Here is a 24,876-nt window from a genome sequence, read left to right on the forward strand (position 1 = left end):
TTGTTTTTTATCTATAGCTTAACCAAACGTTAGCGAGTCTTTAACTTGACATAATCATAATATCACTCATCGAAACTTCACATGACAAGAAGTTTCCTCTTGCTCGATATATCACATACGGGAAACTTCCTCCGAAGTATTACATAATTCGTAATCGCTTGTTACGAACAAATATTTAATCATCGAAATTCCATATGTGAGAACGCAAAGTGAAAACTTCTGCAAGCTATCGCGCGCTTGAAATTCTTTCCGTAGCTTTGCGCAATTGGTAATTTTTGATAAATACCCAACAATTGAAATTCTTCATGCATATGAAATAAAAGCTTCCATCTTCACAAAACTTCTTCATTCGGAGACTAACTCCAGTACGATCCTGTACCAAGGCTAAGTTGACAATCGCGTTTACACGAGTTATTTGGGAATGATACAAATATACGAGAGTGAATTTGTGATGCGGTCGATTTTATTTTTGAGTGTATTAATTGGGTGTGGCTGCGGTCAGTCGCGCATTGGTTTTCTAGACTTCATCCGGCCGCTGAGCATCAGGCGCGAGAAGGATCCCAATGGAAAACTACCCGTCCTCGATTTTGTAAGCAGAAATAAATAACTTTAGCTTTTCAATTTTCTTGTATGTGGTTTGGTGAAGAACAAATTGAACGTAATAAATGGAATTCAGATGGGGCTGGTTACTCGTCACGGCTATCCGGCTGAAGAACACCAGGTGACAACATCGGATAGTTACCGATTACGACTCCATAGAATACCAGGAAGTCCAAAGTCACCACCAGGGCCTGGAAAACCAGTCGTTCTCATACATCACGGCATACTCTGCACCTCCGATGATTTCGTTCTCGCTGGACCCGACAGGGATCTAGGTAAGCTTATTTTAGCAATAGAAAACGCTGTAATAGGCATTTATAATAATATTTTCGAGTTCAATTATGGATAATGATATTTCTTGTTGATAGGATACATATTAGCTGACGCCGGTTACGACGTCTGGTTTGCTAACGTACGTGGCAACGCCTACTCCAGGTCACACGTTCACCTGTCACCCGATCATGATCCGGAATTCTGGCAATTCAGGTACTCACATTACAGACCTTATCAGTGAATCTTAAAGCGTCTTTCTCAAAAATCTTTTAACTACTTGTAGCATGCATGAAATGGCTTTGTACGACGCGAGCCGTACAATCGACTATATCCTGGGGCAAACCGGCCAGCAATCGTTGATCATAGTAGCTCACTCGATGGGTACCAGTATAAGTATGATTCTGTTGTCCACCAGACCGGAATACAACGCCAAGGTTCGACTGGCTGTCTTTATGGGTAGTGTTGGATTCTGGAAACGGCCGAGAAACGTGATGCAGTTTCTGAAAGACTATGGAAAATTTCTTTTGGTGAATTTTCTGATAAATTATAGAGCAATCATTAATAATATTGTAATTATTTGAATGCTTCTCACAGAGTTTAGCTCGAGTATTAAGACTGAGGGAGTTCCTACCGCAGACTCTAGCAACCGGTGAACTTATGAGCGGCTCGTGTCGAGATAACAGTCCTTTTCAACATCTCTGCATAAGTATAACCGAGTATCTCAGTGGATATGATCCCGATCTACTCGACACCGTAAGTTACAGCTTCTATCGATTGCTTATTTATGTATCGTGAATTTATTAATTATTAAAAATTTACTTAATTCTCGAAGAAACTACTGGCTGAAGCCTACAACTATTTCCCGGCAGGAGTATCAGCACAAACTTTGTCACATTTTTATCAAAATATTAAAGCGGGTACGGCACAGCACAAAGTTCAATTAATCTCAGAATGTTTTATTGTAACCAAAATTTCTTTGCTATCCTTATTTCAGGCAGGATGCAAATGTACGACTATGGTCTGATGGGTAACGTCCAGCGATATGGTCAGACCACTCCACCCGTCTACAGTTTGGAGAACATCGACACACCCGTCGTTTTGATCTACGGTAACGGCGATGTCATTGCCTCACCAGAGGTAAGTCCAAACATACTGACGGTTATGAGTATTCGATTGTCATACGTATTATCTCGTAGGACTCGTTGGACCTAGTAACTCGGTTAAGGTTTTCAAGAGTTGAAATGGTCCCACATGACAGCTTCAGTCACTTTGACTTCATGTGGGCAAAGGACATCAAGAGACTTCTACAAGATCGCATTATGCAGATTATCGAAACCGCCGACAAATACGGAAGCTATAGTGTACTCTAAAATATACATCCATTGTAAGAATAAAGCTATACGAAAAAAGCAAGAGAAAAGAAATAAGTCAATCAATTATCATTAAAATAATCTACGTAATAAAGACTAAAATTGGCATCAGCTGCGCCGCACCGTGAGTATAAATATAGTCATTAGCACCCAAACCCGATCCTATTAAAAACTTTGTTTCGATTTGCGTTTACTGGCATGCCGTCAGATTATAATGTGACCAAGAGTCATCTCAACTTTGAGATCGCGAAGACTATTTATAGTTCGACCCAATAGGCAGGGTTCTATTTTTGTATTATAATCATCGATGCGTTTTCATTGTATGCAAAAATGTTCGTTGTTGACTTACAAAGTGTATATCAATTAGATCGTAAGAAAAGTCGTTTGTTCATAAGAAAACTTTTTTGCTAACTTCACAAGTACTTGCTTGGTTTTAAAAAAACTCAGGCGGTATAAATGCGTCGCTTCTCAATCCAAAGAACGCCGGTTCAGTCCTCAGTGAAGACGGATTTGTTCAAAATTCAAAACTCATACTCTTATTTTTATCGGCTTATCAAATATTCAATAGTTTTATATGACTCATATTACACTCATTGATACATACAACTCAAAAAGTTCGCTCTTTTACAACCAGAACCAATCGCATACTCGACAATATCTCCGCAGTATCACGTAAAGCTTAATCAGTAGTTAATAATAAATATTTAATTATCAACAGTCCTCGAGTATAGTTATCGCGCACTTGAAAATCCCTTAATCCTTAAATCTTTAATAAATACTCAAAAATCGTAATTCTTTATGCACTTACCTCTGAGAGACACGTTCGAAGAGGCAAAAATCACTTTATTCAGTGAGCAACGTGCCAATCATCCGTGATGTGGTTAATTTTGTTATTGAGTGGATTCATTGGTTGCGGCTTTGGACAGTCACGTATAGGATTTCTGGACTATGTCAGGCCGCTGAGCATCAGACGCGAAGAGGACCCAAATGGAGCACTGGGAAAACTGCCTGTCCTTGACTTTGTGAGCAAAAATAAACTAATAATGATAATTTTTTCGTATGAATCGTTAATTAACAAAACTGAATGGAAAGTAGTTGGGTTTAGTAACTCGTCATGGCTATCCGGCTGAGCAACACCAGGTCATAACGACAGATGGTTACCGATTACGACTCCATCGGGTTCCAGGAAGTCCAAGGTCACCACCAGGGCTTGGAAAACCAGTGATTTTCATACATCACGGCATATTGGCATCGTCCGATGCATGGATCCTCGCTGGACCTGACAGGGATCTAGGTAAAGTTGAGGGACGCATATTTAATATTTCAAGCTTATTTAGATCATTTTTTTCGATTACAGTTTACATATTAGCAGACGCCGGCTACGATGTCTGGTTAGCTAACGCACGTGGCAACACCTACTCTAGGTCACACGTTCACCTGTCACCAGATCACGATCCCGAATTCTGGAAGTTCAGGTACTTGAACGTCTATCAATCGTCACATCTCAGTGTCTTTCAAATAAAAATGACTTGCAGTATACACGAAATCGCTTTGTACGACGCGAGTCGTGCGATCGACTTTATTCTGGAGCGAACCAGCCAACAATCCTTGATCATTACAGCCCACTCTATGGGCACTACTGTGACTATGATTCTGTTGTCCAGTAGACCGGAATACAATGCTAAGATTCGACTGGCTATCTTTATGGGCGGAGTTGGATCCTGGAAACATCCGAGAAATTTCATAAAGCTTATCAAGGAGAATGGACAACTTGTACAGGTGAATTTTCTTATTTTCTAATAGCTACGAGCTTTACTGCTGAATAAAGTTGCTATCATTTCAATGCCTCCCACAGAGCGTTATTCGAGCATTACAAATAACGGAGTTCCTACCGCAGACTGAGGCAACCGGTGAGCTTCTCAATGCTACTTGTCGAGATGGCAGTCCTTTTCAGCATCTCTGTACCAGCCTCACCCAGTTCTTCGTTGGCTATGATCCCGATCTGCTCGACACAGTGAGTTAGCTTCCATCAATAACTTCTTTATTCATCAAAATAAATGCCAAAATAATGTAATCTCTTAATTTCTGAAGAAACTACTGGCTAAAGCGTACTCTTACCTCCCAGCAGGAGTATCAGCGCAGACTTTGACGCATAATTATCAGAATATAAAAGCTGGCAAGCTGCAGTTGTACGATCATGGCCCGGTCGGTAATATCGAACACTATGGTCAGAATACTCCGCCCCTCTACAACTTGGAGAATATCGTCATACCTGTCGTTTTGATCTACGGTAACGGCGACACTATTGCTTCACCGGAAGTAAGCTCTTCGATCTAAACATACTCACCGATGTACGAGTATTCGATTCTCATACGTATTTTCTTGCAGGACTCGTTGGATCTGGCAAATCGGTTGAGATACGCGAGAGCAGAAATAGTACCACATGACGGTTTCAATCACTTTGACTTTCTATGGGCGAAGGACGTCAAGCGACTTCTCCAAGATCGCATTATGCAGTTAATCGAAAGCGCCGAAAAATATGGAAGCTTCAGTGTACTGTAAATAAATCCATTAAATGGCACAATAAATTCGTGCATTAGAAACCAAAAATAGCAAAAAAAAAAAAACGAGTACATCAATCGCGAGCATTGTAAAAGCCTTTTTTCAATCCCTCCGAAAGAATAAGCAAATTGTATTATCCATAAGCGCGTAATGGAATCTCATCCGCGCGGGGAATTAGCAGCTCGATTACAAACGCCGTCGCTGGCGGTAACAACAGCAACGCGGCGAGCGAAGCTTTCGCCGCTTTTAAACGAGGAAAATCTCGGCCGGTTGTGCTCTGACGCATTAGAGCCAAAGCCGGAAAGCTCGCTGGTGTATAGCGGCTGTTCCATGCCGCGATGATAGTGCATAATTAGCGCTGGAGTTGGATTTCTATTCTTCTATTCTTTTTTTCTGCAATCGGATTTTTATTTTTATAAAATTTTCCTCCTGATCGGTTGTCCGGTGAAGAACGTTTGAATTATTTTACGTGAAAATTGTACGACGGCGCTAAAGTAAATTTCATCGCTGAATAAATAAGAAACGTAAAGATATTCGACGTTAATCGTTAATTTTCGTCCTCGAACATTAAAAACCTAGTGAATTAACGATCATTGCGTTAAAAGCTTAAAATGAAGTCAACGACGGCAACTCAACGCGGAAAGCTTCATCTATTGTACATATCCAGCATCTCTATAATATACATATTCCCTCTTACGCACACGTATACACACGCACTCGCTAAAACTTGGAGCTAACGCAGCAGCAGTAGCAGCAGCAGCCTCCCAATTACCAAGCTATTACTTCGATAATTAATAATCGATGGCCAGCTGGCGCGGTATTATGCGCGCTGCAAGCTCGCGGAGCTTTCAGCGATAAACCGCGCGCGCGCGCGGAGGCTGTATGCTAGTGTAAGCCGCCGGAATCCGCTGCCTAACGTAACGCGCTTTCACCGATACATACATACATATGCGAGCCGAGAGTTTGCCGATGGAGTTGAAGCCTTTTATTGTATATAAATGTTTGACTGTTGCGTCGAAGCGGATATATAGAGAGTTTGGGTGGAGATAAAAAATCGAATGTACACGCGGCTCGGATTAAAAAACTGGAGCGAAGAATTTTATGAATCGAAGCTCCAACATTCAATAGATACCAACGGACTATTCGAAAATACCTATGTGCAATCACTTTACACCCACACACGCACAAAAGATCGTTCGCCAGATCCGTAACTTTATCTTCTTCATAAATTGCTCGTCTGCGTGAGCGCGAATTCCAATACGCGTATAGCTGTGAGCTGTGCGCGTAACGCTTTTGGGAAATTAGAGAATCCTTTATATCGCTCGAAACCCACACCCCCGTTCTCTATCTATTTTTCCGAACAAACTTTTAGTTTCGAACGCGGCCGTTCATTGAATTCTCGTGTATAAATAGCGTCGCTAATCGCATTCGAACTGCGCGCAAATCCGAAAGCGTTTACAGTTACTATAAAAATTCGTCGCTTATACCGTATAAGCTCGTCGATCCGACACCTGCTTGACGAGAGCGGAAAGTCGAGACTTTGTGCGACGAAAACAGAAGATGGAGAGGAGGTTAGCTGGCATTATTGAATTTCGATCGGCGACTGTGGCTGTTAGAGAGCCAATCGAGCTTCATCGAACGGCTCGTGTTGTAAAACTAGATGAAACACTTTGACATGGAATATTTAGGGAATTCGGTGATGGACATGCAGGCTGGTTGGATTTTTTTTAGGATTGCTGGAATCGAACTTCTATTCGTAATGCTTGTGCTATTTGAAATCGGCGATTAATTCTGGTCCAAAAAAAGTGCGCTGGTCTAACTTGATTTGTATGAAAAACTAACAATAGAAGAGCTTCGTATAAACAGAGCCAACGTCGCAGACACCTCGCCACATCGATGCTCGCTAACTCAATCGACGCCTAATTGAATATTCCCGCATTGTAAACCAGCGATTCTCGGTATAACTTCGAATTAAACGAGTTCGCTTCGAGAATCGTCGATCGGAAGAAGAAGAAAAAACCGCGTCGAGATACTCTGACACAGATAATCCACAGTGATGCAACTTACGATTAATAATTTACGAGGGCGTTTACTATTTGTGTGTCTACTTATGCGAACGCGCGGCGAGAGGAACAATAGTGGGAGACTCCACTTGCATAAGAACGGAGACTTGCTCCAGAAACTTGGCAGTCGGTCTTCGCATGTGGGACAGTTGTGCTTGGGTATATCGAGTGAAAGTGACGAACTGCAGTGGATTAGAATGAAGGTATTTCTGGGTCTTTTGGTCGCATTCTCGGTGAGTCAAGGTCGATATTGTATTGTGTATAAACCGGTTCTGTACGAGAAACGTGACATGGGATACGGTGATTGCAGGTGGTGAGCTTCGCCTTTGCTGCCGAGTGCAAGACTAGCGTGAGTAAATACGACACAAATACGACGAATTAATGAACTGCTTGCTAATCGTGAAAAATTCGCCAGCTTACGGTAATCCAGCCGAAAGAAGACGTCGCCGTGGACAACCAGCGCTACGTCATGATAAACATCCCGGGCTTCGAGCAGAACGCCACCTCGGTCGAGTGCCTGTGAGTATACTTATCCCCTTGCACATACTTAGAGGCACACAGAGTATAGCTCGCATTATTCACACGCGAACACCTTCGCGATCGATCAATCACCAGGTCCGGCCAGACGTGCGCCAAGGGAAGCTGCCAACAGGACTACAAGCTCCACCAGTTCCTTACCGTGCCGCACGGCAAGAGCCAGTTTAGCCTCGACGAACTGCAGTTCAGATTCTTCAGGCTGCCTTACGGCTGCAAGTGCGGCGCTGCCTGATGAGAAGATGTTTTTTATTATGTTGTAAATAATACTTGCTTTTTATCGAAAATAAAACGGATGATTACTGACCTTAGACCTGGGTTTGTTTTTTGCGTTTCGACGCGGGAGTCATCAAAGTGTCCTGATTACAGAAACGGATGCTCTGATAAGGCGGGAGAGTAATTGGATCCGAAATAAAGTTTCTTTGTGATCATTGACTAATTGTAGCATTAATTCATTTCCGAAATGCTCGGCACTGTAATCACCTTAACAAGCAGTAGCTGATTTTCGCAGACCTTTTAATAATTCTTATCACTATAATTATACTCGGCGCTGGATAAAAATTCAAGGTTGCCAAATTTCGCGGGGAGACTTCCTTAAAAGCGAGAAGGCCACTCGTGGACTCGATTAGTTGATCCTGTAAATTTTTTGAGATCCAATATGGCCGGTACGATTTCGAAGGCAGGGCTTCTGCTGCTCGTCGCTTTGGCACTGTTTGCTGTGAGTATCTTTTTAATATATTTCGACAATTTTTTGTTAGTTGAACATGGCGATGATTGACAGTTCGTTTTTCAAAACTGCAGTTGCTCGATTTAGCGAATGCCTGCGCATCGACATGCGTAAGACGTCGAATGGACGGAAGTTGTGAGTATAGGTATCATCGGATTCGCTCTGGACGTCGTCGTTATGGTAGAGAGATTGTCGAGGACGAGCAGTACATTGTAAGTGACTATTATACTTATATCAATAATCTTGCCTTTTTTATCGAACGAGAATTTCAAAATGATTGTATCGGTTATTAGAGGGACTACTATGGCTAAAACACGGATCCACAGGAATTGGGAACGTCGTGTTGCGAAGCCATTTGCAGTAACGTCAACGGCTACCCGTCGCAGAAGATCAACGATGCCGTCAAGTTGGTTCGTCGAATCATGACGGTCATAGTAATGCTTCAATTATGAAAGTCTTAAATTATTACAAAAATTGAGAATTTATAAGATTTTTGAAAATTTTAGTCACCCCATCTCGACATGGCGGACAAACGCACGGAGATCGACCTTGAGGTGCTCAACTTCGAATTCAGACCTCAAATCCAAAGAGTCATCGTCGACGGATGCGGCGTTCATGTGAGCATACAGAACGACACCAGACCCTTACTTTTAACGTGTGTTCATTTACTGTCCTTGATACATTTCCAGGTTAACGTGACAAAACCACAAGAGGGTATCAGCACCGACGACGAGGGGCATTACTTGATCGTCAACATCCCGAGTCTACAGCAACCGATCCAATTTGTCGAGTGCCTGTGAGTTCGGAAATAGATATAAATTATCTCAAGTTAAGATTGTCTTAATCGGCAAAAAAAACTTTCTCATAGCGGAGGAAAGTCAAAATCTTGCGAAGTCGAAGGCGATTCGACCTGCCAGCAAGCCTACCGCGAGGAGCCATTCCTAACGCTGCCGGCAGACGTTGACAGATACTACGAGGCTAGAGATTTTAAAATCAAGAAGTTCAGGATTCCCAATGGCTGTCAGTGCGGTGAAGGCGTGGACTTGGTTGTCAGCTTGGATTGAGTATTAATTCAATGCCAAGATGGATGTGCGTGTAGGTGTGATTGCGAGATTGTAACTGCGTTGCGATATTCATAGCATGAAAATAGAAATGAAAAAAAAAATAAAGTCTCACCTCTAAAATCCATTTCAAAATGTCTCCACGAAATCTTTGAACGATCCATCAAAACACCGCAATATCCCAAAAATAGAACCGATAAATGTTGTCCTTCAACCTGTGGTTCACACTTCGTACAATATTAATTCATATTGACGGCAGACATGTATTATTTTTCGACCAAAATTAATTAGAGAAACCGGATGCCCTGATAGTCGCCAGAATAATTGGATTTAAAATCGAGTTCCTCTCTGATAGTCAAACTGCGTGAAACTAACTCGCGAATAAAACAAACACAAAATATTTGGATACGTCATCTCGTTATCGAGCCGCTCGCACTTCCGCAGAAGTTTCAATAAACCAATTATACGTTCACCGCTCGGATAACGAAAGTCGGAGATGACCATATTTCGCTGCCGCGAGGCTTCCTTAAAAGCGACGAGACCACTCGTGGACTCTATTAGTTCAGTTTAGCGATTCACCGATTTCGTTATACGATCTTTCAAACGCCAACATGAAACGAGGGCTACTGTTGCTCGCTGTTTTTTCTCTGTGTGCTGTAAGTGCTGTTTGGAAAAATAAGAGTTGTAATGATCGATAACTGAGTTTTTTCAAAATGGCAGGTGCTCGATGTAGAAGGCATTCGTACGGCTGTCCGGAGATGCATCCGTCGCCACCCGAATGGACTTTGTGCGAGCTGGTTGCATCCAAAGGATATTTTGCGAAGAAGTCAACCGAATGACATGGTTCATCGTTTGGGCAGAGAAGTAAAGAACGATCAGTACGCTGTGAGTAACCTCTTCTACCCATAATATTTACTCAGTTCTTTTTTTCAAAGAAAAATTTTAAAAATGGTCGTACTGGTTTACAGGGCAACTACTACAGCTACAGTGCCAACCCAGAGCAATTCAGAACGTCGTGTCGCGAAGCCATTTGCACCAACGCCCTCGGCTACCCTTCTGAGCGTATCAACGACGCCGTCAATCTGGTTCGTCGAATCATGACGGTTGGTACTTTTACGTTGGTCTACAGGGATGATATATATATATATATATATATATATATATATGTGTGTGTGTGTGTGTGTGTGTGTGTGTGTGTGTGTGTGGATCTTGTAAATATAACTGAGATGATGTTTCAGTCGTCCCATCCCAACATGGTGAACAAACGCAAGGAGATCGACCCAGAGGTCCTCAACTTCCACTCCAGACCTCAAAACAAGGTCAGCAACGAAGACGTCGAAGCTAACGTCGACGGGTGTGACATTCATGTAAGTATTCCAAGTCTTTACTTTGCATTAACACTAGTTACTAATCAACATTTTTTACTATTACAGGCTAACATGAAACGACCCCAAGAGGGTATCAGCCTCGACGACGAGAGACGTTACTTGATCGTCAACATCCCGAGTCTACAGCAACGCGTCCAGTTCATCGAATGCCTGTGAGTTCACGATTACATTTTCCCAACCTTTCAATGAGCCAGCCTCACTTAAAATCATAAAAATTCTCATTCAGCGGCGGAAAATCGGAAGCCTGCGATGTCGAAGGCGACTCGACCTGCCAGCAAGCCTACCGCGAGGAGTCGTTTCTCGCGTTGCCGGCAGACCTCCACAGACGCTACGAGGCTAGAGATTTCAAAATCAAGAAGTTCAGGGTTCCCAACGGCTGCAAGTGCGGTGAAGGCGTAGATCTGGTCGTGAACTTCGATTAAGAGTCGATCCATCGCGATGCGAGTGTGCGTATGATTGTGATCGAGGCATGGAATAAAGATAGAGTGCGTGTGAGATCGTAAAGTGTTGCATATTTACTTCCGAATCCGATAACGCACTTTTGCTTTTGAATCTCCGATAAAACGATTTTTCTCCAGATTAACATTCAAAAAACACTTCCTGCTCACTCCACGTAATAATCCACAAATCCACCACACATTATCTCCGAAAACAATAGACCTAAGCGAACAAAGCAAATATAAACCGAACGCACACCACTATATACATCTCGCATCGCGCTGCATTTCAAAATCTATATCGACCGTGCCGGCGGCGCGTGCGTAAAACAGAATGAAAGCATAGAAAGGACTGGAATAACGATGGCTATAGCACGCCGTACACCTCCCCGCACACGCATACGCCGACAGCCAGTTACCGTAAAAGATAACTAATCTTTACGAACGCCCGGCATAACGGCGAATCGTTCCTTTCACCCTGTCCCTGCGGGCCAACTCTCTGCGCACATATACATGTATATATACCTAAGCGAATGCGACTGCCTGTACAGGGTGTTGAATCGCACGCTGGAGACTACGTTTAATCTCGTGAGTGCGAGAGAATATATTTTCGCGACAGTCGATCAATTCGCGGCTATCCTTTCTGCGAATCCTACCGGTGAGATCTTGAGATGTGTCATATGGAATCATTTAAAACGAAAGAAAAAAAAATACTCGGGGTTCACCTTCGCGGCGCATTTTTCGCGCTCTTATCTAATTGGATTAAAGGTGGTATAATGCAGCTCGCGTGCTGTGACTAATTGAGCGATTTTTGCTCTCGCGATTTTCCTCGTTCATCGCCTTTTTCCAGCGACGATCGAACAGTCAACGCTGTAAAGTACAAATTTAGCCATTTCGCTCGCGCGCGAACCAACGTATACATACAGCACTCGCGAGGCGCCTGGAACGAAAGTTCACCGAGTGCGCGCGCGAGTTTCGCGCTTTACGAGCAAACTTACCGCGCATCCATTTCCCGCAAGTTCTCTGCTGCTGTAATCTAATTTAACAAAGAGTCTTTTGTCCTAATGAAATTATTTATTATTTGCTGCCCCTGATGTATCGTCGCGCTTATTTGCACGCGGTAGAATCGTGGTCACGTGATCAATTTCAAACTTGATGTAGAATCGTCAGTGTTCCATTGCAGAAAATTTCGTTGAAAAAATCTCGTACATAGAAATTCCACCGTATACGGAGAGAGTATATAGGTACTTTCTCGAATTCGCGAGATATTTCACCTATACACGTGCACAACGATCAACAATTGCGCAACGCCTCGAGACTGTATATAATAAGGAAACGAGCGAGCAAACAAATCGCGCGCGAGCGAGCGAGGCCAAGTTCATAGCGCTCGCACGGAAAGATAAGGAGCGTTTGGATGTGTATAGGTGTTTCACCGAGCGATTTACGACTTTCGCGCTCGTCGCTTTCTTGGAAACGCGCGAAAATAGTGCGACGCTAGGTATGAGATGAGGCTCGTTTGTGTACTGGAAGGATGTGCGAAAAGGGGGAAACGAAAAATGCTGCACGTGGATGAGCAAAGTTTATCAGGAGAAATGACGATTTTTCTCAATCGAGAGCTTCTTATCGGATTTAAGAAAGTTGCATTGTCTCACAAGCGACTATTCGCGATCGATTGCGTCAGTGAAACACTATATGCATCGCGTTGATACGATCCAATAAAGTGTAGAAATTTATCGCCTCGATAAAATGTATGTCTCTTTCACCTAATCGGTAAATGTAATCCCTTTTATCCCCAATCGACTTGGTATTTTCTCCAAAGTAACGAAAAAATCCACTGCAAATCCCTAGCTCTTCCGTGAAGCGAACGTTCAATTGAAAAATATGATCCTCGGCAATTTTCTAAACAGCCGATTACGCGCGCGATCCTATTGTGCAATTTGTTTCAAAGCTCGGCAAATATCCCATTAGCTTACGGCCAGATAAATGGCGCGTCGCATCGGCGATATACCTAGATAACTTCTCCCGATAAGGCGCGAACTTTATTTGTATAAAACGACTTTGTGCCGAGGCGATAGATCAGTTTCCTAGTTGTTCGAAGGTGTAATTGGTGCTCGGTACCGATTTACAAGGAAATTCAAGCCGACATGCAGAGTAAGTGCTGTCTAGCGTTTGATTATTTTAATTTTAATTATTTGACTGCATCGAACGTAGTTTCATCAGCCTAACCGAATGCCATTTCATTCCAGAGCTCACCTTCACCCTGATCCTGCTGCTGAGCATCGCAGCCAGCCTGGCAGTTAACTCAACCACCCCAGCCTCCCCTGAACCGGAGATAACAATAGGGGAAGGTTCAGGTTCGTCCGAGGACGATACCACCCCAGCTCCAACGACTACCGAACGCCCTGACTCTCTGGACTGTCAAGGCGAGTGTCCCGGCGAAGACCCGATCGAAACCTCGGTATACCTTGCTCACCTGGACTGCGAGAAGTTCTGCCAATGCAGCAACGGTCGAGCCATCGTTCTTCATTGTCCAGCGCACCTACAGTTCAACACTGATTTGAACGTTTGCGACTGGCCGGATTCCGCTAATTGCACTGGAATAGGTGGAGTCTTGGAGCAGCCGGAAGTGCCGCCTGTAAATTCCATACTGGTGGATATTGCGAACTAGGTAGATTTAGATGAGTAGAGGGTGCGATTTGAAGAGGTGGATCTGTGGGAGAACTAATTGTATCATAAAATGAGAAGATTTGTATTGTAATGTAGTGAGAAAGGACTCGAGAGAAATTATTTGGATTGTTGAGAAATATGATGTGTGTTATTTTTGTAGATAGCCGAATTTTAGTATGCAGTTGTATTCAATAAAAATAGGTGTAAAATTAATGATATTTCGTTTTCTCATGACCTTAGTATTCCCGATATTTCACGAAAAATCCAACAAAAATAAAAAAATCTCTGCCAATTCAATGACTTGTCAATTCAATTTAATCGTATTATTTCAAAATAGCAGAAAGTTATGTTATTTTCCTTTACAATTCTTATGTAACTTTTCTCAACGTCAGGTCGATAAGTAAATTAGCGGTCCGTCTAGAATCAACGTCAGAGCCGAAGGCGAGTGAATTATTTGCCAAAGAAGCAACAAATATAACACATCCGAGCAAAGTAGAGTTCTGAAGATTTATAATATTCAGTCTTGTAAATTACTATTTGAGCTTTTTGTAAATAAAATGTTAACAATCTTATACAAAGTAGATGGATATTCAGTAATCGCTATATTATTTATTGGCAGCGACTCGCTATATAAAGACCGTAATTTATGTTAATCATTTAGTCGTACCCGTCGCAGTCAGAGACGAAAGAGTCGAAATGAAGAGTAAGCACACAAACCTGAACCAAAAGTTCTCATCACTTGATAACCGTCAATCATTTGAATTTTTTAACATTAAAACAAAATTATTTTTCATTCCACAGACCAGGTCACCTACTTTCTTCTGGTACTGCTTCTCAGAAAAGTCTCAAGCGAGCCGTCGGACATCTTCGGTGAGTTCTGCGAAGACCAGTCCTCGGAAGAACCGGAACAGCCTTCTCCATCTACCTGGAAACCAATAAGTAACCAATAAGTAAATGTCTTTCTTTCACGGCACCGATATATTTGCCACACTTGTGGAAAATTTTGTCAGTGCATCAGTGATGCTCAGGTCGTAGTGCGATTTTGTCCCAGCATTCTGCGCTGGAACGTTGAGCTTGAGACCTTCGATTGGCCAGCCAATGTACAGTGTTGTACGAATTAATGTGCGCAATAAATAAATAATCTTTTTTTTAGCGATTTATAAACTCACAATTGCAATTAGATATTCGATTTCTGCTAATTTTTATCGGTATAATAATCTAATCTACGAAACATCTGATCGTACATTATTTATGTACTAGCTACTGCATAATCATTATTATTCACATTTCTCGAATAAAAATTTCAAAACAGATTACGAATATTCGTACATGTCATACTATCGCGAGTGCACATGGCTTCAAAACTTTAGTTAGCGAGTTAGTGCGGAATGTTGTCAAAAGGGACGGTTTGGCTGATGGCAACCAGTCTACCATTGCTGCTGATCATTTGCCTGCAACCAGGGATCATATTGAACTTCGTTATGAATTCAGTTGCCCGAAGAATTTCATGCTAAAACGTACTAATATTGCCTAGTCTAAGGGGCAGCGCCCGTATCAGGTATGACTGTGAAGGTTAGCTTTGTATCGACTATGCTCTGTGCAGACAGTACGTGTTTTCACGACAGAAAATACGCAGCGCCAGATCTTCACAATATAGAAATAGAGGTACGTACGTATTATGTACAAGTTTAAATGATGATAAATCTTATTCTTGCATATGTCTTAGTATCTATTCAGATAATCCATTACTATTCCATCACATTCGAATGAATTCTTTAAGACTTCTAACTCGAAGACAAAATACACTCAAACTTAGAGTTCGTAATTTTTGTACCTTCAAAATTTATTATTGCAAGAGGGTTGTTGTGATCTTTCTGACTAATAAATGTGAATATTTCATAAGATTTAGAGAGAAAAAATTAAATTTAAGACGATTACATTATGTAACAGAAAAGCGGTATTTCTGCCACAGTTATAATTTAATTTATTATCAACAGAATTAACTTACAGTGCCCACTTTACCAATAAAAATTTTGCAATAGGTAATACAAACACTTGCTACGAGACATCATGACAGGAGCGAGTATTATCCTAAACATCATCTCTTCAAAACAAGCCTATCATTAGTCCACACCTACACACGTAATACGTACGGAAATATCACATAACCGTCCAATCTTAATGACACATCGCTCTCGATCCAATATATATATATATATATATATATATATATATATATATATATATATATATATATATATATAGCTTAATCTGCGCGCTCATGCTCTTGGCGATACTGCTATAATAAGATGTAATGTTTTTCGATGCAAAATATCGTCATAGAAACGAACGCCTTATAACGACGCATAACTCTAATTGTACAAATAATTAACTGTCACATCCTCAAATGGCACGCTTATCCTTGTAATCACATTAAGAGAATATCAATCAATAGTCGCTATACACTGGACGCGCTTCAAAGCGTCAACAACATTCAATTACCAAAAAGCAGACTTTCTCTTTGCCAAAATAGCTCCTTGGTTAACGTATCCTATCGCATCTCCGTTCGCGTCTCTGCCGATGAATGGACCGTGGCTGTACCGACTAACCACATGAGACACGCGCCTTTACATCGAAGAATCTAGATCACAATCTAGCATCATACAGGCGAGTGTATACTCTAAGCTAAAACAAAAATAAGTGGGATTCATCGCTTCTTCAACGCATTTATGTCATTAATTCAGTGCAGAATGTCGTCATGGAAACGAGCGCCTTGTCAAATGACAACAAGCCTTGTCCTGTTGTTGCTGATCGGTCTGCAATCAGGGGTCGACTGCCTGCGTATTTTGGCCATATTCCCTCTTAACAGTCACAGTCACTCGGCTATGTGTATCAGTCTGGCCAAGGGTCTGGCAGCCCGTGGCCACGAGCTCGATGTCTACAGTCATTATCCGCTGAAGAACCCACCACCCAACTATCGGGATCACAGTCTTGCAGGCAGCCTACCAGCCTACACTAACAACATGACTTACGACATGGTCATGCCGGCTCAACCATCCTTATCTCCTAGCTCTATAAAGAAGGCATTCGAGCAAATTAGTACACCATTGTGCGGTCTCATGGAGCTGCCAATATTCAAAGATTTACGAGAAAAAAATTTCAAGAATGGATCTTACGACCTGGTTATTGTGGAGGTGAGAAAGGCATTTCTAGATAAAGTTTGCTGATATAGTTTTATTAAAACCAATATGCATCATTTCGCAGGTCTTCCTGGCTGACTGCTATCTGGCTTGGGGTCGCCATTTCAACATCCCAATGGTGGGCGTGATGACAACGCCTCTGATCGATTGGTTTAACGAACCTCTGGGGAATCCCTTCAATACTGCAGCGATTCCAGGGTCAACAGTAAAGTTTCGGCATCCCATGAATTTTTGGCAGAGATCTTTCAACACCATCGGTAGCGATATATTCAGTATTCTCATTAGATACATAATGTCTGGGCAAGACGCCAGCGTCGAACGTATCTTTGGACCAGGTTATCCTACCGCATCTGATTTGGAGAAGGACCTGGATCTGTTGATCGTCAACTCACACTTGTCGCTGGAGGGCCCAAGAGCTTACGTGCCAGCTATCGTACCCGTCGCTGGTCTACATATATCTGACGACGATACAAAGTTACCCAAGGTAAGATCTTCTAGCTTCGTTTTGCAAGAATCTGTTGATCGTTAACATGAGTAAAATAAAAATCATCATTCATAGGTCGTGCAAAAATGGTTGGACGACAGTACCGCCGGCTGCGTCTACTTTTCTTTTGGATCAATGTTGATGATTGAAACGTTTCCCAAACCAATGTTGAAGGCATTCTACGATAGCTTCAAAGCCATCGCACCCGTGCGAATACTTTGGAAAATTCATAAGCCAGAGCTGCTGCCTCCAGATCTACCGTCCAATGTCATGACTCAGAAGTGGTTCCCTCAGAACCAAGTTCTTAGTAAGTCGAGCGATGTTATAGTCTTAAAATATTAAAAGATTAACCGTCAAACTGTTTTTAGAGCATAAAAATACGAAGGTATTCGTGACGCACGGTGGACTCATGAGTTCGCAGGAAGCTATACAGTTTGGTGTCCCGATGGTTGGCATTCCGGTATTCGCAGACCAACAACAAAACGTGAACGTCAACGTTTACCGGGGTATTTCCGCGAAAGTCACCTTATCAGAGCTTACGGAAGAGAAACTCACAAAAGCGATTACTGATGTGATTCAAAATCCTGTCTATAGGTCGGTTTCAAAGATTTTAAATCGTATAGAAATCAGGCAAATAACTGTATTTTAAACTGTTTTAGGAAAAATTTGGAGAAATTGAGGAGCCTTTTCGTCGACAGACCAATGTCAGCACTGGATACTGCTGTCTACTGGGCAGAGTACATTGGAAGACATGGTAAACATTCACTGAGGTCGCCTCTCGTCGATATGCCCTGGTACCAGAAGAATCTATTCGATGTTTACGGTTTCATCCTATTTACCCTTTACGCCGTATACTTTTTAATGAAGCTTCTGGTGAAAAAAGTTTTCGGTCATTTTAAGAAAGACTCTAAACACAGCACGATAATTAGGACTGAAGTCACGGCGAAGAAGAAAAATTGAAATGCAGATTGTGACGAACAGCTAGTTAGCAATGGATTAGACGATACTTTACTTAAATAAAATACATTCTCATATTTTTTCATATAAATTAATTTATTATTGTCATGTTACAAATAAAGGAAACGTTCCACAGAAAATTCTGATGACAAACATTTTTTAAATAGATTTTTTCAGCGTGAATCGCACCTCTCGTTTTACTCTTTGAACTTTCATGCAGTTTTATTTTTACGCATTGCATTAAAATTTTTGCAGTTTTGCCGAATGTTATTAATGAAACCATGTAAAAAATGTAATAAATCGTCAAATAAATGGCTACGAGATTACGCGAAGACCATGTACGCTTCAGTCGAGCCTTGCGTCTATCGTGGTATCCTCGAAATGCGCTTTGCCGGCTTTTTTTAAATCTTCGTATCGTGAGTAGATTAGATTTTACAACTAAGGATTTAAACAAGAGTACGCTCGTGGATTACATTTCACCAAACTGTCACAATTATTCACAGTACGTTTCGCTGCGGTTAATTTTCTCTGCGAAATTTGTACGTGTGTTAAACTAAGCATATGATATGAGTGTTTGTGTGAAAGGTACATTTGACGTCAGAGATTACAGTAACTAGGTTATCGACACGAAACTCATTATAGGTATAATAATTTAAAAGACGTTAAAACTGCCACCGTCCATCCTGTTCGCATATTGTCCACAATTTCAGACGAAATGTCTATAAACGAAGTGCATTTGAGCGAAGTTCAAAACTTTTTGGTAGATAATGGGCCCCTACCTATTTACAGGACTCATTACGAAGTAAAAGCGGGCGCGACATGGATGTTTTGGAGAAAACGAAGATACGTCATGGCACTGCTGGCCTTTTGGGGATTTTTCGTATCATACGTCCTCCGCGTGAACCTGAGCGTCGCCATCGTCAAGATATTGGCGAATCATACAATCGTCGATGATAACGGAACCGTCAGTTATGTAAGGGTCAATACCAATTTGAATTTCCCGCCGTTGAAATTGCGGCTTTTGCTTCGAATGATCTATTTATCTAAGGTCAGTACCAAGAATTCGACTGGGACTCGAGGCTTCAGGGTCACGTCCTCAGCTCGTTCTTCTACGGTTACATATGCACACCATTGTTGGGCGGCTGGTTAGCCGCGCGAATTGGTGGAAAACACGTCTTTGGTATTGGCATCGTCGCCACTTCTTTCTTCACTGTGTTGACACCCCCTGTGACTCGGTACAGTGTTTATCTACTCATGGCCGTTCGAGTCATCGAGGGCCTTTTCGAGGTGAGTTTAATTGAATCGAGTATAGATTTCATGAATAATCCCAAAACAAAATTTAAGATCGTACTTTATGAATCTCATAAACAGGGTGTGACGTACCCAGCGATCAACGCACTAGTGGCCAACTGGGCTCCACCTCTGGAACGTTCGCGGTTGGCCACAATCACGTTCGCGGGTAGTTTTGTAGGGACTGTAGTTGCAATGCCAGTTTGTGGACTCATGGCTGAGAGGCTAGGTTGGCCCAGTCTATTCTACGTCTTTGGATCCACAGGCTTCTTATGGTACTTGATCTGGTGTTTTCTTATAAGAGATCGTCCAGAGGAAGATCCCTGGATTAACAAGGCTGAGCTAAAATACATCCGGGACAGTCTTAGATCATCGGAATGCGAGCGATCCAAAGTAAATAAAACATAACATACTGAAAATGCGTACGATTTCATTTAGCGCCTTGATGGCAAGAATATTATTATCTACAATTGATTTGCAGCACATAAGTCACCCATGGCGTCAGATGCTGCTGTCACCCGTGGTCTGGGCTATCATCACTGCCCACTTCAGCGAGAACTGGGGCTTCTACACCATGATTACCCAGTTGCCGACCTTCATGAACGGTAATTCAATGATTACGAAGCAAAACATAACCTTAATATCCCTCCATTGTTCGTGTGTTTATTCGAAAGGTGGTCTGGACTTCACATTGGAAACAGCTGGTTTTTTGTCCGCGTTACCGTACCTACTTGTATCTCTAGTAATGCTGGTGTCTGGTCAGTTAGCTGATTGGTTACAAAGTCGGGGAACATTTACCACGACTCAGGTGCGCAAACTCTTCAACTGTGGTGCTTTCGTTGCCCAGACGATTTTCCTGGCAGCTACAGCCTATTACATGACACCCGTAATTGCGATAAGTTGTATCACTGCTGCCATCGCACTTGGAGGCTTTTCCTGGTCTGGGTTCAGGTAAACTCATTTTTCATCGCCCTTCATTATTCTATCTTGAAATTTGTCGGAAATTTATGATTTTTGAAATTCAAGTGTCAATTACTTGGACATCGCCCCAAAGCACGCGAGTGTACTCTGGGGTATGGGAAACACGGTGGGAACGCTCCCTGGGATTATCAGTCCTGTTGTTACGGGTTACCTAGTCCCGAATAAGGTATACACGAGTCGATCTTAAAATCTTGAATCATCTGAGAGTGAATAGTAGCTAAAATGATCGTTTTTTTCAGACTCCTGACGAATGGCGTATCGTCTTCATAATCGCCAGTGTCATTTACTTCGTTGGTGCACTTATTTACGGAATCTTTACATCTGGTGAAGAACAGCATTGGGCCAAAGTCAAAGACGAAAAATCGAATAGAAATAATCAAGCTCTTTAACTGAAAAGCCTATGACATGATGATTTTTGCGTTACATCTGTAAGTTGTGTCAAGACTTTGAGCTGTGAACTATCGAGTCTAAATAGAATGTTGATTATTTATAACTATTAATTCAATCGAGCATTAATAACGAAATAGGGAATCCTAAAAATGTTTGTCATAACGTATATACTTTGTAATTATACTGTGAGCTTATTGCAGCTTTATCGACTTTAGTATAATTAGGTCAGATCTGGCGTCCATTCCACTAATTTAAATGCGAAACTCAACACACCCGATACTTATGTGCATACGTCCTGTAGGTGTGACATAATAGGCGATAATTTAAACTTTATGAGTTGATAAGAATGATAGGCGTCTATACTTGACTATGTAATTCTAATCGAATAGACCATCATGTAACATCGAGAACTGATAAATGGAGACTTCCATTATATTTTCAATTTTACTTGACTTTGATGCATGATTTGATAATTGTACAAATAATTAATTTTTACACCTTCAGAAGAGAAGAGAATATCAATAAAGGCTACACGCCGAACGCTCTTCCAAGCGTGAGTGACATTTACTAACAAAAAACAGGCTTTCTCTTTTCCAAAATAGCTCCATGGTTATCTTACGTATCCTAGAAGGATACATCTCCGTCCCCGTCTCTGCCGATGAATATACACCGAGGCACGGCGCTGTATTTCGCGCAAAGCTAACGACTGGGGGCCAGTCTTAAACCGATCACGCACCAGACACGCACTTTTACGTCGGAGACGGAGGTCCCAACCCAGCATCATACAGGCAAGTGTGTACTTTGAGTTAACACAAAAAAATAATAGTGGTATTCTTTTGTGCATTCTTGGATGTATAGATATATAGTGTCAATTCATCGCCTTTTTAAGTCATTCTAGTAATTGCATATTACGTACCTGGCGCAGGAAAAGTGTTTTGGCGAAACGAGCAGTTTCCGTAAACTCGTTTCGTTAAGGGACTTTTTCTGCAGCTGTGCGTACGATATTTTACGTAACCTCAAAAACGCACCTTCGCCGCTTGTTTTCGCATGGATTTGCGAACATGCGACAACATTTTCACGAATCTTTGTCGACTCGGTATTTTTAGACATATAGATCCGGCTGCAAATATATTCGTCACCGCGAAACAAGACTCGGTACAGTATCAAAATATGACGCGATAAGACAAGATAGCACGCATGCTTTTTCTCTCTTCTTAATTATTTTTTTTTCGCATTATCATACAATTATTTAAAGGAGGTCTAGAGGACATTAATTGAACACAAAACAAGTGTATCTTTATAAGCGTGTATTTTTTGCGCAACTGCGCATAAAGCGGAACAAAAACTGTACATTCAATATAATCAAAATAAAAATAAAAGCGCCACACATGGATGCTCGCGCAATCGGTATTATGTCATCTTTTATAAGAGCCGAGGCGCTCAGGAAATGTGCGCTTCGAAATCTATTTCAGCGACAACAATTTTAAATTTTATGCATAAACTCGAAATAAAAAGACGGGCGTGTTGTGGAGAGTAGAGAGAAGAGTATAAGGCCAGAGAGCGAATCAATCGTACAAACTGAAAATAAATTTAGTTTTTAACTCATTGTTAATACTAATAAATAAGTGAAAGTACAAAAATAATCATCAAGTATATAAGGGATTTCATTCAGTTCAGAATGTCGTCATCGAAACGAGCGCCTTGTAGGACGGCAACCAGTTTAGTCGCATTGCTGCTCATCGGTCTGCAATCAGGGGTCAACTGCCTGCGCATTCTAGCCATATTCCCTCTGAACAGCTATAGTCACTCAGCCATGTGTCATAGCTTGGCCAAGGGCCTAACGGCCCGTGGCCACGAGCTCGATGTTTACAGCTTCTATCGGCTGAAGAATCCACCGCCGAATTACCGAGGTTACAGTCTCGCACGTGGCCTAACGGACTTTAGCAACAACATGTCTTACGACATAGCCATGCAGCTCCAACCGTCATTATCCCCAAGCTCAATGAAGAACGCGTTCGAGAAAATCGGTACACCGATTTGCAGGCTCATGGAGCTACCGGTATTCAATGATCTGCGTGAAAAAAACTTGAAGGATGGACCTTACGATCTCGTTATCGTGGAGGTGAGGGAAGAAATTTGATCTCTTGGTCCAAGTGCCATTGTTAAGGCAAATCGATTTTTTAATTGTTTTACCGTTATTTTGCAGGTGTTCATGGCAGACTGTTACCTGGCCTGGGGTCGACACCTTAACATACCTATGGTGGGCGTCGCAACGAGACCTTTGATTGATGGCTACAATGACGCTTTGGGAAATCCTTTCAATAGCGCCGTGACACCAGGATCCAACACGGGTTTCCAAAATCCCATGAATTTCTGGGAGAGACTGGTCAACACTATCACTAGCAAGTTGTTAAATATGATCAGCAGATACTTCATGGCCGAGCAGGATATCTACGTCGAGCGCATCTTTGGACCAGGCTATCCTACCGTTTCTGAACTCGAGAAGGATCTTGACCTGTTGCTCATCAACTCACACTTGTCGCTAGAAGACCCAAGCGCTATTACCCCGGCTATAATCCCCGTGGCCGGTATACACATAGCCGATGACGATACCAAATTACCCGAGGTAAATTCTGTGATAACTTTTTTTCAGAACTCTATGAATCGGTTTGCTTGAATAAAATTTAGATTATCGTCGACAGGGCGTGCAACAATGGTTGGACGACAGTGTCGCCGGCTGCATTTACTTCTCGTTTGGCTCGATGGTTGTCATTGAATCGTTCCCCAAACCAATGTTGAAGGCATTCTACGATAGCTTTAAGGACATCGCGCCCATGCGAGTGCTCTGGAAAATCGACAAACCACAGCTGCTGCCTGACGGTCTACCAGCTAATGTAATGACTCAGAAGTGGTTTGCTCAGAACCAAGTTCTAAGTAAGTTGAATAGAAATCAATAAGTTTGCAAAGAAATAATCCACAAAATTTTACAGAGCACAAAAACACAAAGGTCTTCGTGACACACGGTGGTCTCATGAGCTCGCAGGAGGCCATACAGTTCGGAGTCCCGATGGTTGGTATTCCGATATTCGGCGACCAACATCAGAACGTGGACGTCAACGTTAAGAGAGGTATTTCAACGAAAGTCACGCTATCCGAGCTTATGCAGGAAACATTCACAAAAGCGATTACTGAACTTATACGGAATCCTACCTACAGGTAAATCAGAATCTCAATTTAAAACTTTATGTATGTATCAACAAAGGTATTTATCATAGTTTAAACTATTACAGAAAAAATTCAGAGAAATTGAAGAATCTGTTCATGGACCGCCCAATGTCACCAATGGATACTGCTGTCTACTGGGTCGAGTACATTGGACGACACGGCAAAAATGCTCTGAGATCACCTCTCGTCGACATGCCCTGGTATCAGAAGAAACTACTCGATGTTTACGGTTTCATCCTACTTACCCTTTATGCCATATACTTTGTAATGAAGCTTCTGGTGAAAACATTTTTCGGTATAATTTTTAAGAAAAATTGTAAACACAACACGGCAAGTAGGAGTAGGAAATCAGCGAAGAAGGAAAGTTAAAGTGCAAATCGTGTATATAAAGCAATGATTTATGTGAATGTCGGAAATTAAATAATTTTACGATTACCTTTAAGTTTTAACAGGAAAATAAAGATGATAAATATTTTTAATAATTCAACCTTGATTACACCGTTTACCACATGAAATTACATACGAGATAACAAAAAGCGATACAAAGTATCTCGACCAATCTTTCCATTAAGCTCTTCAGCTTTTAATTATGCAGTTAAACCTAGAGTCAATGGCGCGTGTATTATCAATTTCACGCTGTATTCATCCGCGTCGAGCAAATGTATGT

At 41.8% G+C, this 24,876-nt stretch overlaps 9 protein-coding genes across 21 annotated transcripts; all 9 read left to right on the forward strand.

Annotated features, from left to right (window-relative positions):
- Window positions 1-319: 319 nt before the first annotated feature.
- LOC100117586 (lipase 3-like) lies at window positions 320-2,300 on the forward strand. Its single transcript, XM_008214960.4, has 8 exons — window positions 320-589; window positions 677-875; window positions 969-1,086; window positions 1,157-1,400; window positions 1,468-1,626; window positions 1,706-1,790; window positions 1,868-2,010; window positions 2,070-2,300. Exons 1-8 carry the CDS (start codon window positions 422-424, stop codon window positions 2,241-2,243), a joined length of 1,290 nt encoding a protein of 429 aa, XP_008213182.2. The 5' UTR covers window positions 320-421; the 3' UTR covers window positions 2,244-2,300.
- Window positions 2,301-2,372: 72 nt separating this feature from the next.
- On the forward strand, window positions 2,373-4,863 carry LOC100117631 (lipase 3). 2 transcript variants are annotated; one of them, XM_016985286.2, is made up of 7 exons: window positions 2,373-3,265; window positions 3,339-3,537; window positions 3,601-3,718; window positions 3,779-4,022; window positions 4,099-4,257; window positions 4,335-4,562; window positions 4,632-4,863. In XM_016985286.2, exons 1-7 carry the CDS (start codon window positions 3,119-3,121, stop codon window positions 4,803-4,805), a joined length of 1,269 nt encoding a protein of 422 aa, XP_016840775.1. In that variant the 5' UTR covers window positions 2,373-3,118; the 3' UTR covers window positions 4,806-4,863. The 2 variants fall into 2 exon arrangements, with proteins under 2 accessions (XP_016840775.1, XP_016840778.1); XM_016985289.2 differs by having other exon boundaries at window positions 4,335-4,533; window positions 4,632-4,853.
- Window positions 4,864-6,697: 1,834 nt separating this feature from the next.
- Window positions 6,698-7,713, forward strand: LOC116738519. Its single transcript, XM_032597445.1, has 4 exons — window positions 6,698-7,101; window positions 7,179-7,217; window positions 7,284-7,387; window positions 7,484-7,713. The coding sequence occupies exons 1-4, from the start codon at window positions 6,862-6,864 to the stop codon at window positions 7,635-7,637; spliced, it is 537 nt and encodes a 178-aa protein (XP_032453336.1). The 5' UTR covers window positions 6,698-6,861; the 3' UTR covers window positions 7,638-7,713.
- Window positions 7,714-7,752: 39 nt separating this feature from the next.
- On the forward strand, window positions 7,753-9,317 carry LOC100117670. 3 transcript variants are annotated; one of them, XM_032597434.1, is made up of 6 exons: window positions 7,834-8,120; window positions 8,204-8,341; window positions 8,423-8,563; window positions 8,636-8,746; window positions 8,819-8,925; window positions 8,998-9,317. In XM_032597434.1, the coding sequence occupies exons 3-6, from the start codon at window positions 8,552-8,554 to the stop codon at window positions 9,191-9,193; spliced, it is 426 nt and encodes a 141-aa protein (XP_032453325.1). In that variant the 5' UTR covers window positions 7,834-8,120; window positions 8,204-8,341; window positions 8,423-8,551; the 3' UTR covers window positions 9,194-9,317. The 3 variants fall into 3 exon arrangements, with proteins under 3 accessions (XP_032453318.1, XP_032453320.1, XP_032453325.1); XM_032597427.1 differs by having other exon boundaries at window positions 7,753-8,120; window positions 8,636-8,925; XM_032597429.1 differs by having other exon boundaries at window positions 7,753-8,120; window positions 8,423-8,557; window positions 8,636-8,925.
- LOC107980532 lies at window positions 9,115-11,082 on the forward strand. 2 transcript variants are annotated; one of them, XM_031921774.1, is made up of 6 exons: window positions 9,115-9,224; window positions 9,911-10,075; window positions 10,159-10,293; window positions 10,429-10,557; window positions 10,624-10,730; window positions 10,805-11,082. In XM_031921774.1, the coding sequence occupies exons 1-6, from the start codon at window positions 9,213-9,215 to the stop codon at window positions 10,998-11,000; spliced, it is 744 nt and encodes a 247-aa protein (XP_031777634.1). In that variant the 5' UTR covers window positions 9,115-9,212; the 3' UTR covers window positions 11,001-11,082. The 2 variants fall into 2 exon arrangements, with proteins under 2 accessions (XP_031777634.1, XP_016836872.1); XM_016981383.2 differs by lacking the exon at window positions 9,115-9,224 and adding an exon at window positions 9,438-9,846.
- An 801-nt stretch (window positions 11,083-11,883) lies between these two features.
- On the forward strand, window positions 11,884-13,895 carry LOC100117787 (chondroitin proteoglycan 2). Its single transcript, XM_001600843.5, has 2 exons — window positions 11,884-13,166; window positions 13,262-13,895. Exons 1-2 carry the CDS (start codon window positions 13,160-13,162, stop codon window positions 13,681-13,683), a joined length of 429 nt encoding a protein of 142 aa, XP_001600893.1. The 5' UTR covers window positions 11,884-13,159; the 3' UTR covers window positions 13,684-13,895.
- Window positions 13,896-14,297: 402 nt separating this feature from the next.
- Window positions 14,298-18,476, forward strand: LOC100117865 (UDP-glucuronosyltransferase 2C1). 5 transcript variants are annotated; one of them, XM_032597350.1, is made up of 10 exons: window positions 14,298-14,385; window positions 14,484-14,632; window positions 14,995-15,347; window positions 16,216-16,349; window positions 16,432-16,876; window positions 16,947-17,139; window positions 17,218-17,366; window positions 17,442-17,673; window positions 17,735-17,960; window positions 18,026-18,476. In XM_032597350.1, exons 5-10 carry the CDS (start codon window positions 16,433-16,435, stop codon window positions 18,324-18,326), a joined length of 1,545 nt encoding a protein of 514 aa, XP_032453241.1. In that variant the 5' UTR covers window positions 14,298-14,385; window positions 14,484-14,632; window positions 14,995-15,347; window positions 16,216-16,349; window position 16,432; the 3' UTR covers window positions 18,327-18,476. The 5 variants fall into 5 exon arrangements, with proteins under 5 accessions (XP_032453241.1, XP_032453223.1, XP_032453221.1 ...); XM_032597332.1 differs by having other exon boundaries at window positions 16,427-16,876; window positions 16,947-17,366; XM_032597330.1 differs by having other exon boundaries at window positions 16,947-17,366.
- Window positions 18,477-19,038: 562 nt separating this feature from the next.
- Window positions 19,039-21,562, forward strand: LOC100117906 (sialin-like). 4 transcript variants are annotated; one of them, XM_031921755.2, is made up of 7 exons: window positions 19,039-19,296; window positions 19,377-19,610; window positions 19,695-20,006; window positions 20,095-20,218; window positions 20,288-20,564; window positions 20,640-20,760; window positions 20,834-21,562. In XM_031921755.2, the coding sequence occupies exons 1-7, from the start codon at window positions 19,039-19,041 to the stop codon at window positions 20,981-20,983; spliced, it is 1,476 nt and encodes a 491-aa protein (XP_031777615.1). In that variant the 3' UTR covers window positions 20,984-21,562. The 4 variants fall into 4 exon arrangements, with proteins under 4 accessions (XP_031777615.1, XP_031777613.1, XP_031777614.1 ...); XM_031921753.2 differs by having other exon boundaries at window positions 19,377-20,006; XM_031921754.2 differs by having other exon boundaries at window positions 20,095-20,564.
- A 93-nt stretch (window positions 21,563-21,655) lies between these two features.
- Window positions 21,656-24,696, forward strand: LOC103317365 (UDP-glucuronosyltransferase 2C1-like). 2 transcript variants are annotated; one of them, XM_031921757.2, is made up of 6 exons: window positions 21,656-21,776; window positions 22,657-23,106; window positions 23,191-23,610; window positions 23,687-23,918; window positions 23,975-24,200; window positions 24,275-24,696. In XM_031921757.2, exons 2-6 carry the CDS (start codon window positions 22,663-22,665, stop codon window positions 24,576-24,578), a joined length of 1,626 nt encoding a protein of 541 aa, XP_031777617.1. In that variant the 5' UTR covers window positions 21,656-21,776; window positions 22,657-22,662; the 3' UTR covers window positions 24,579-24,696. The 2 variants fall into 2 exon arrangements, with proteins under 2 accessions (XP_031777617.1, XP_031777616.1); XM_031921756.2 differs by having other exon boundaries at window positions 21,656-21,772.
- Window positions 24,697-24,876: the final 180 nt, after the last annotated feature.

This window comes from Nasonia vitripennis, chromosome 1, assembly GCF_009193385.2.
Source record: "Nasonia vitripennis strain AsymCx chromosome 1, Nvit_psr_1.1, whole genome shotgun sequence".
NCBI lineage: Eukaryota > Metazoa > Arthropoda > Insecta > Hymenoptera > Pteromalidae > Nasonia > Nasonia vitripennis.